Here is a 10,756-nt window from a genome sequence, read left to right as displayed (position 1 = left end):
CTGTACAACTCACTCTTATATAACAGATAATACTCCTACAACTGTACAACTCACCCTTATGAACAGATAATACTCCCTACAACTGTACAACTCACTCTTATATAACAGATAATACTCCCTACAACTGTACAACTCACTCATATGTAACAGATAATACTCCCTACAACTCACATTTATGTAACAGATAATACTCCCTACAACTGTACAACAACTCACTCTTATGTAACAGATAATACTCCCTACAACTGTACAACAACTCACCCTTATGTAACAGATAATACTCCCTACAACTGTACAACTCACCCTTATGGAACAGATAATACTCCCTACAACTGTACAACTCACTCTTATATAACAGATAATACTCCCTACAACTGTACAACTCACTCTTATATAACAGATAATACTCCCTACAACTGTACAACTCACTCTTATATAACAGATAATACTCCCTACAACTGTACAACTCACTCATATGTAACAGATAATACTCCCTACAACTCACATTTATGTAACAGATAATACTCCCTACAACTGTACAACTCACTCATATGTAACAGATAATACTCCCTACAACTGTACAACTCACACTTATGTAACAGATAATACTCCCTACAACTGTACAACTCACTCATATGTAACAGATAATACTCCCTACAACTCACATTTATGTAACAGATAATACTCCCTACAACTGTACAACAACTCACTCTTATATAACAGATAATACTCCCTACAACTGTACAACTCACTCATATGTAACAGATAATACTCCCTACAACTGTACGACTCATCCTTATGTGACAGATAATACTCCCTACAACTGTCCTGTCAATCATCAGATCATAGTTTCTTTGTTTTTCTATGTCGTCTTGAATAAAACTGAGATTTTATATTTTATTACTTATTTTTTCTATTTTATTTTGACTTGTACTTTTATATTTATATGATTCTGTTTTATTTGAGTTTTGTCTTCAGATTTAGTCCTAAAAAGTCTGATCAGTTCTTCACATGTAGGTGCTGTAAAGTCATGGAAAATTCACTTTACGTCCTGGAAAAGTTTTGAAAAAGCGAGTGAACCCTTGACCACAGTCACATGAACCTCCGCCTGGGTCTTTTTTTGGTTTTTTTTTTTTTTTTTTTGTTGTACTCTTTCTTGTGACCTCCAGGGGCCAGTGTTCCTCTTTCCAGTCCGACCACAGAAGAAGTGTCACGAATCAGGAAATGTTTTGGTGCTTCTCGAGTTGAGCCCATGGTTTTTCCCTCAGACGGACTCCGGACCTGCTCCACGAGGTAAAACTCTAAAATAACTCTACTTTAACAACTCTAATGTGTCCGTGCGCGCGTCTGGACGTGAGCCGCCGCCGCCGCCGCCGCCGCTGCTCTCCACCAGTTTAAAGTCAGATAAAAGCAGCTGAAAGTGAAAGTAGAATGTTATTGATGGTTTCAGTTTGTTTCCACTTGACTTTTTAAATGAATTCTAAGTTTATTTTCATGTTATTTTCTATGAAAGAGTCTCCATTTACAAGACTCTTTATTACAAAACGCAGAGAAATTTAACTTTTCTGTTGCGGAGTCGACCATCTGATGTGTTGTGTCTGGAATATTCCACAGTATGGCTTTATATAACAGGTCAGGTTCACGTATAAACGACGCAGACGCTGGATTTGTGTCTTGTTTTCTCTCTGTACTCGCCGTTCGTCCTCAGACTCTGACCCGTGAACTCGGCCGTTTCCTGTAAACCTGCTGTAATGTTCCGTCATCGTCTTTTTTATGGTGTGAAATGTAAACAGTTGCCACGGCGACTCGTTTCCTTCGTAGTCGGTGTCTGATCTGATGTGAACCACCAAAACTCATGAAACTCATTCGGTCAACGCAACATTTACTCAAGTAAAAGCATCGGCACCGGAGATTTTCTTTCTCAAAAACATGTAACGTGATCGGACTCGCCTCTGCACAGATCTGACTCATAATCAGGGTTGAGAAGGTCACTTTTAAAATGTAATCCCCTACAGATTACAGATTACACACACCAAAATGTAGTTTGTAACAGAATCCATTAAATTACTTAAAGTGAGTAATGTAATCTGATTACTTTGGATTACTTGATTTTCTGTAGAGAAACAAAGACGAGGAAAATTACACATAAGAAGTTTTATTTGATAAAAGAAAATAAAAAGTCCAGACTTTATTTAACCAAATAAAAAATATTATTATAGAAAACGAGGAAAAACGTCCACACAGCAGGATTTAGTCCTGGTTTAGTCCTGGTTTAGTCCTGGTTTAGACCTGGTTTAGTCCTGGTTTAGACCTGGTTTAGTCCTGGTTTAGACCTGGTTTAGACCTGGTTTAGTCCTGGTTTAGTCCTGGTTTAGACCTGGTTTAGACCTGGTTTAGACCTGGTTTAGACCTGGTTTAGTCCTGGTTTAGACCTAGACCTGGTTTAGTCCCTGGTTTAGACCTGGTTTAGACCTGGTTTAGACCTGGTTTAGTCCTGGTTTAGACCTGGTTTAGACCTGGTTTAGACCTGGTTTAGACCTGGTTTAGACCTGGTTTAGACCTGGTTTAGTCCTGGTTTAGACCTGGTTTAGTCCTGGTTTAGACCTGGTTTAGACCTGGTTTAGACCTGGTTTAGAGTCCTGGTTTAGACCTGGTTTAGACCTGGTTTAGTCCTGGTTTAGCCCAAAATGTGAAAACAGTTAAATCCCTCTGTTTAATCCATTTATTTGAACAAAGTAACTGTAATCCAATTCCCACTCACTGAAACAGTAACTGTAACTGAATACAGTTACTCATCATTTGTACTCTGATTACATAACTCTGGTACTTGTAATCTGTTACTCCCGACTCTGCCTGTAATCATCAGCAGGTCAAACTGTGAGTTTGTGGTTTTAGACGTGGGGGAGCAGCAGCAGCAGCAGCAGCAGCAGCAGCAGCAGCAGCTCGGGCCTCGTCCTGTGACAGGATCGTCTCCTCCAGACTTTCTGATGAAAACTGTTTCATGTGACAAATGATTGACGTGGTTGAAAGATAAAAGAGACGTGTTTGTAAAATGTTGTTCAGGTGTTTTTGATTGACGAGTCTGTGACAGGTTCAACTGCTCGTTTTACTAAAACACACTTCACGTCAATATTTCTGCTTGTTTTTCCCGTCGTGGCCTTTTTATTGAGTCTTGAAGGATTTGTGTTTGTAACAGATTAAATTGAGCAGAAATGAGAAAGTCACGAGGCACAAATGACACAAAACAGTCGACAGAGACTCGACAAACCTGATGTGACGAGCAGGAACTTCATTTGTGGGAAGAACTCTGACCCGGAATTTACAACAAGAGCGACAGAGACACACGGACTCTTCCCAGAACTGCAGACGGACACACTTTAAAAAACTTCACTTTACACCAGAGACACAGATCTGACATCAGGGACTCCAGCCTCTGTGTATTCTCACGTTTAAACTCTAAACTCTGTGTATTCTCACGTTTAAACTCTAAACTCTGTGTATTCTCACGTTTAAACTCTAAACTCTGTGTATTCTCACGTTTAAACTCTAAACTCTGTGTATTCTCACGTTTAAACTCTAAACTCTGTGTATTCTCACGTTTAAACTCTAAACTCTGTGTATTCTCACGTTTAAACTCTAAACTCTGTGTATTCTCACGTTTAAACTCTAAACTGTGTATTCTCACGTTTAAACTCTAAACTTCTCCCATAGTTCATGTTTTCATTGTTGATTGTTTCTGTTCTGTTTTAAATCTCTAAACTAAAGTGTCAGAGTGGAGGTTTTGTGATGTTTTGTGATGTTTTGTGGAGGTTTTGTTTAGGTTTTGCAGTGTTACGAGTCGTATCTGTGGAGCTGCGTTCATGAAGCTCGTCTCGTTTCACTTTTGCTCGTTGCTCCTCGAGTCGTTTCCTTCACTTGTTCTTGTAAAGTTTCTGTCTGATGTGGTCAGGTGTTTTAGATTTAAACTGTCCGTGTCCATCTCGAGTCGTTCCTTGAGCTCCTGATGTGACGCTCGGTGTTTACACGACCTGGAGTCTGGAGATGTTCTAATTAGAGCCCGACCGATATACCGGCTGGCCGATATTATCGGCCGATATGGGCACCTGGAGACATATCAGCTATCGGCCAATGTTTGCTGATATGGGCCGATATTTCCCGTGGTCATGTTATACGTCGTTATAAATCTTAGACTCTCTACATTCTGTTCATTTAATCAAATTTACAGACACATAAATGTCCAAATATGTGACTCCACATCAGTATTTATCTGTGGAGTCATTTGTCTGTGTGTGTGTGTGTGTGTGTGTGTGTGTCGTACTGTCCCTGAACACACCACAGAGTCATGTCACACGTGTGTTTGTTTACGGCCGCAGACTCAGATCCAAACACTGAGATTATTTTCTTTTTATGGACGATCGGTTTGAGTCTGGATTAAAAGGACTTTTATTAGTTCAGACTTGTGATGTGGGAGGAGCCTGTGTGATGTGGGAGGAGCCTGTGTGATGTGGGAGGAGCCTGTGTGAGGCTGAGTGTTGGAAATACGTCGACTTTGAAGCTGGTTTTGGTTATTTGTTATGGGTTAGTGTTGATCTGTTGTGTCTCTTGCACATAATCAGTCTGTTTTCTATTGATCTGTTGTAAATTGATTATATTGTTCGTATATTTGTTCCTGAAGCTGCATTGATGTAAATGAGCTGTGAACAGACGTGTGAATGATGATACTTGCACATATAATTAATTACCGCGGCGCGCAGCATTTACGGCTAAAGGCTAATAGCGATTGTTTATTTACTCGCTAGTATTGATGAGTCGGTCACAAACAAAGCGGCTCTTTGATCCGGCTCTTTGAAGCGAACGACAGGAGCCTGATCCTTATTGGGAGCCGTGTTTTCTGTTTCTCTCACTTTTTTTTCTCTTCACGTCGTGTTCAGACTCGTGGGAGTTTGACAGCGGCTGAAAACAAAACTTTCAGAAATCTGCATGTGCAGAGGAGAGAAAAATGTGCGTGTTTGTCTGTAGTTCAGCATAAAATAAATAAACCAGGACTAATCCTGGGCTCGAGAGACGGAGAGAGACAGAGACCGAGTCCAGACACTCAGTCCTGGTTTAGTCCTGGTTTAGTCCTGTTTTACACATGATCCATTTTAGTCCTGCTTTAGTCCTGTTTGCAACAAAACAATCTGAAGAGCCACTTGGGACCCAAAAGAGCCAGCTGCTTTAGTGAGCCGAGCCAAAAGAGCCGGTTCTCTAAAAAGAACTGGAATCCCCATCACTAGTGTCTAGAATGTGATGCAAAAATGTCATTAGTCCAACTGTCTGTAAATATGATGTAAAGAGTCAGAAGAACAATAAATGTTTCTTAAATAAACCCAGTTTAAAATCCACCAGAGCCAAACCTAAGTTTTTTAAACAATTCAAGATTTACAGTGAGTTTTTACATCACTAAATATATCGGCGATTATATCGGCAGCTCCAACTCCCATTATATCGGTTTCACATCGGCCACAACAACATCCATATCGGTCGGGCTCTAGTTCTAATGAGGCTGAAAAACTCATCTGAGCAAAGTGTAAAGTAGTGAAGTGTAATGACGCCGTTGGACGCTCGTGTGACACTGCACACTGCACACTGCACACTGCACACTGCACACTGCACTCACAGTGTTAATGTAAAACCCGTTATAATGATTCATTCTGTGTTTCTTCCCTCCGTAGTCGCTCCTCTGACTGTGCTCCAGGATCTAAGATGGCGTCTCGCTCTGAGGACGACCTGACGTGTCCCACCTGCATGAACATCTTCAACAACCCGGTGCTCCTGTCCTGCGGCCACAGCTCCTGCTCCGACTGTCTGCAGCGGTGGTGGAGGGAGAAACGCGCTCAGAACTGCCCCGTGTGCCGAGCCAAGTGCACCACGGCCAACCCGCCGCGAAACCTGGCCCTCAAAAACCTCTGCGAGACCTTCCTCCAGGAGCAAGAGAAGAAGACCGACCCGCTGGAGCTGAGGGAGAAGCTGAGCGCGCTGAAGCTGAGGATCGACTGTTTACGGGAAGTCAAAGATGGATACGATAAGATTCTGGATCACGTGAAAGTTCAGGGTAAAACGGCGGAACGTCAGATAAAGAAACAGTTTAAAATGCTGCACAGGTTTCTGGAGGAAGACGAGGAGATGAGGATTGCGGATCTGCGGGAGGAGGAAGAGCGGAAGAGCCAGAGGTTGAGGGAGCTGGTGGAGAGCGTGAGCCGCGAGATGGCGTCGCTGTCCGAGATCGTGCGGGCGACGGAAGACGCGCTCAACGAGGAAAACGCGTCCGGGGAAAAATGCAAAACCGCCATCGACAAAGCCATGCAGCAGAGGAACGTTCCGGGCGATTCCAGCGAGAATCACCTCCTCGATGTCGCAAAACACCTCGGGAATTTGAGCTTCAAAATCTGGCAGAAAATGTTGAAATGCGTGAGGTACTATCCCGTGGTTCTGGATCCGAACACGGCAGGGAATTTGTTGACTTTATCCGAAGATTTGACGGCGTTTAAAGAAGGAGAGGACCAGAGACTTCCGGAAACACTCGATCGTCTTTCGTTCTTGTCCGTTTTAGGATCGGAAGGTTACAGCTGCGGGAAGCACTGCTGGGACGTGCAGGTCGGAGAATCGAAATGTTGGGGTGTGGGCGTGATCGAGAAAAAACAACCGGATCAGCGACTGGAAGAGGGAGATTCCTGGAGGTTGGTCAACGGATTTTTCGGATTAATGGCGCTCGGGCCGGAATACGAGGGCTTGGCCATCCCGAGTCCGAGCGGGCAGGAAGTGACGCGGATCCGGTTGGAGCTGGACTTCGCCGGCGGATCGTTGGCGCTGATAAACCTGGAGTCGTACACGATCATCCACAAGTTCAGACACAGGTTCAAGGCGAAAGTTTATCCGTATTTTTACAACTGGGACCAGAACAACATCAGGATTCTGCCCAAGCACTTCCTGTTTAACTCCAGGACAAACGGAGTAGACAACTGCCCCCCGACCATACGGCACTCAGTTCTTTAACACCTTTGTTTTACTACTGATACTTTTGATCTTTGTTATAATGATGTCGTTTCCTCGTCACAAACAAACCTGGAGTTTTTGTTTTGTATCATTCACATGTTTAACACATGTGTCTTTGGCACTTTTCGAGTTCTTAATATATAAAGGTTTAACTGGTTTAAACTTATTTGTTTTATTTCACTTTGGTTGTACCAAAACACGTTTAGATGAAGAAACCAAATTTAAAAGAATATTACAGGTTTAAAATATCAAAATGTCATTTGGTGAAACGAGTCACACACAGAATCAGTGAAACTTTTATTTGCACAAATTATAAAAATGTATAAAATCATAAACTTTCCTCTGTGACATAATTTTAAAAGTCTTGGCACGAAACATAAAAAAAATGAACACAAAAGAATTATGATGCTTTTAATGTCTTAAATAAAGTTGTCGCCAAAAGTTGATTTCATCAACGTCATTCAGTAAAACGAAGTTAAAGAGACAATTTGAACAATAATCTGAGATCATTCCTCATGTGTCACCTGATGACATCATCTGATGACATCACTGTGTGGACCCTGCAGTAGTGACATCACCTGATGACATCACTATGTGGACCCTGCAGTAGTGACATCACCTGATGACATCACTGTGTGGACCCTGCAGTGGTGACATCACCTGATGACATCACTGTGTGGACCCTGCAGTAGTGACATCACCTGATGACATCACTGTGTGGACCCTGCAGTAGTGACATCACCTGATGACATCACTGTGTGGACCCTGCAGTGGTGACATCACCTGATGACATCACTGTGTGGACCCTGCAGGACTTTGAAGTGGAAGATTCAGATTTGTCCTTTTAGTTTTTGTTGGCGACGCTTTTGTCACGAGAAATACAAATGTCACAGTTTTGGACGTGATTTGGTTCAACATGTGTTTAAAACTGTTTTCATTTTAAAATATTCCAATTAAAATGAAGTGTTTGTTTGAGACTCGACACTGACGCTTTTGTTTTTCTGATGGATAAAATATAAAACAGTTTAGAATAAAAATGTTTGAAAAACATGTCATTTGGTGAAACAGACGAGTGACTGTTGATGAAAACATGAAGCATTTAACTCAATAATATCTGTATTTCTTTTACAAATGTATTTGGATTATTTCACTATGTTTGCTTCTATATTACATTTTATTTTAAATGTAAAATAATCACATAAATAAAGGAAATTAAGTTTGGTAGATTAATTAATTCAAAATACAGTTGGACAATAAATATATTAAAGGTCATTAGACTGATGTTGTTAGTCTGATTTAGTTTTTCACAAAATTTGTTTCAAAAGAAAAGACATTTTTTTGAGTACAAAGTAAGTAAGTACAAAAAGGGCCACATATGAAATTATAAAATAAACAGTTGGATTTTTTGAGCTTTTGAAAACAACAAAACGTCACTGACCCAGTTAGGCTGAGTTCTTTTCTCAAACTCCACAAACCTTCACCAGAATCACTCGCATGAATTCAGCTCTGGAATGAACAAAACAAAAAGTGGAACGGAGCATTTTTATCTTCAGACATGTTCACGGCCCGACAATCCAGAACTACAAGAGTGAATGAAACAAAACACACTCCAGGTCTGTTTGTGAGGAGAGAACTGTGTTAGGACACGAATAAAAACAGACTCAACTTTACATAATACTGGACTTTTCTTCTGCACTCTTTGAAAACACTGCTGCTATTGTGCTATTGTGTCCTTGGGCAAGACACTTCAGCCGCCTCACAGTGTGTTTCTGACGCTGCGTTTGTCTACAGGAGAAAAATGACAGATATGTGAGCGCCCCGGGGCTCAGGACGATCCACACGAGCAGAGGGTGACCAAGAGCTGATTCATTTGAAACTTACACACAAGGAAACTGAAAGTGAAGCGCGACTCACAGGTTCCGTGTCAGAGGAAAGAGTCTGAGTTCAGTTTTGTTCTGAATGTCGGACAAAAACATCTGTGAACCGCACTCGTCACGACTCTGGGGACACTTTCAGCACCTTTATTACACAAAACCGACGCTTTTACTGAGGATTTAAATCATGTTCTGATATCAGGGTTCATACTCTTTTACAAACTCTCTGTTCCACCTTGTGATGTCATGAAGTGGTCGTTTTAACAGCTCCTTTTTGCTTTAGTTCAGTAGAGATCAGAAAAATCTCAGGGGCTGAAATGATCCAAATGATTCTGGTGAAGGTGTGTGGAGTTTAAAAACACAGTGGAGCACGAGCTCAGTCTAAATGTGACCGAAAACATGAGGCTAATATTGGTCCTGAATCTGTGTTTCAGTCATTCATTCATTTTTCAAAATAAAACCAAAAATAAGAAAATGAAATGAAATGAATGCAATGCCGGACTGACAAGGACTAAACCGGGACTAAACCAGGACTAAACCAGGACTAAACCAGGATTAAGCTGGTCTCACTCCTGGTCTTAGTCCCAGTCCCAGTCCTAGTTGGTCCTGGTCTCAGGGCTGGTCTATTTCTAGTCTCAATCCCGGTCTCAGTTCTGGTCTCGGTCCTGGTCTGGTCCCAGTCTCAGTCCTGGTCTCTGTCTCAGTCTGGTCCTGGTCTAAGTTCCAGTCTCAGTCCCAGTCTCTGTGCCAGTCTGGTATCGGTCTCAGTCCCGGTCTCAGTCTCCGTCTCAGTTCTGGTCTCAATCCTGATCTGGTCCCGGTCTCAGTCCTGGTCTCAGTCCCGGTCTCAATCTCGGTCTGGTCCTGGTCTCAGTCCTGATCACCCAACAGTCTATGTGGGCGCACCTCTGGGCCCAACCCAACACTCAGTCCTGGTTCAGTCCTGGTTCAGTCCTGATTCAGTCCTGGTTTAGTCCTGGTTTAATCCTGGTTTAGTCCTGGTTTAGTCCTGGTTCTGTCCTGGTTTAGTTCTGGTTCAGTCCTGGTTCTGTCCTGGTTTAGTTCTGGTTCAGTCCTGGTTTAGTTCTGGCTCAGGCATTGCAGTTTAAATCACACAAACAGGAAACGATCATTAGCTGTTTTTTTCATTTTGGTTTTGGAGACAAATAATGAAGAAAATCGTTGTTTTTTCGTTTTCTTATTTTTGGTTTTATTTTGAAAATCAAATGAATGAATGACATGTGGATTGTCTTTAAAATGCTGCTGTGTGTTTGATGGAAACTGAACTGTGATGTTATAATGTTTTAATATTTTAATGTTATTCTTCTTCTTTCATGTGCACTTCTTGTTTTTTGCCAAACAGTGATTTACATTTATCACACTCAAAGCTGCTGTTTTAGTCTTAAATCAAATATTTAAACGAAGAGTCTCAGGTTTAAATTTATTTTTATAACAAAAATAAAACTTTTCCAATATGTTTGTCTTGTTATTCTGTGTTTTATCACCACACTGTTTCTCATGAAGGTGTGACGCTAACTGTGAGCACTGCTCTGTCTGAAGCTCATCTACTCTAATTACACTTTAATCTGATGTTTTTAATCAAGAAAATAATAAAAAAAAAAAAAAAAAAAGGAAAGAAAAAAATACATACATACAATATATACTAAGCATGTACTAGGTATATATATATATATATATATATGTGTGTGTGTGTGTGTGTGTGTGTGTGTGTGTGAATATATATACACACACATATATATATATTCACACACACACACACACACACATACACATATATACATATTTACACATACACCAATATGCACATATATGTACACATACATACA

The 10,756-nt window shown here is 41.1% G+C and overlaps 1 protein-coding gene across 1 annotated transcript; it reads left to right on the top strand.

Annotated features, from left to right (window-relative positions):
• Positions 1-1,183: 1,183 nt before the first annotated feature.
• On the top strand, positions 1,184-10,384 carry LOC110162904 (E3 ubiquitin-protein ligase TRIM35-like). Its single transcript, XM_055150621.1, has 2 exons — positions 1,184-1,293; positions 5,715-10,384. Exons 1-2 carry the CDS (start codon positions 1,253-1,255, stop codon positions 7,033-7,035), a joined length of 1,362 nt encoding a protein of 453 aa, XP_055006596.1. The 5' UTR covers positions 1,184-1,252; the 3' UTR covers positions 7,036-10,384.
• The last annotated feature ends 372 nt before the right edge of the window (positions 10,385-10,756 follow it).

The sequence above is a fragment of the Boleophthalmus pectinirostris genome, unplaced genomic scaffold (genome assembly GCF_026225935.1).
Source record: "Boleophthalmus pectinirostris isolate CB_2022bp ecotype Guang Dong unplaced genomic scaffold, ASM2622593v1 HiC_scaffold_14, whole genome shotgun sequence".
NCBI lineage: Eukaryota > Metazoa > Chordata > Actinopteri > Gobiiformes > Gobiidae > Boleophthalmus > Boleophthalmus pectinirostris.
This window is presented reverse-complemented; position numbering and strand designations above follow the sequence as displayed.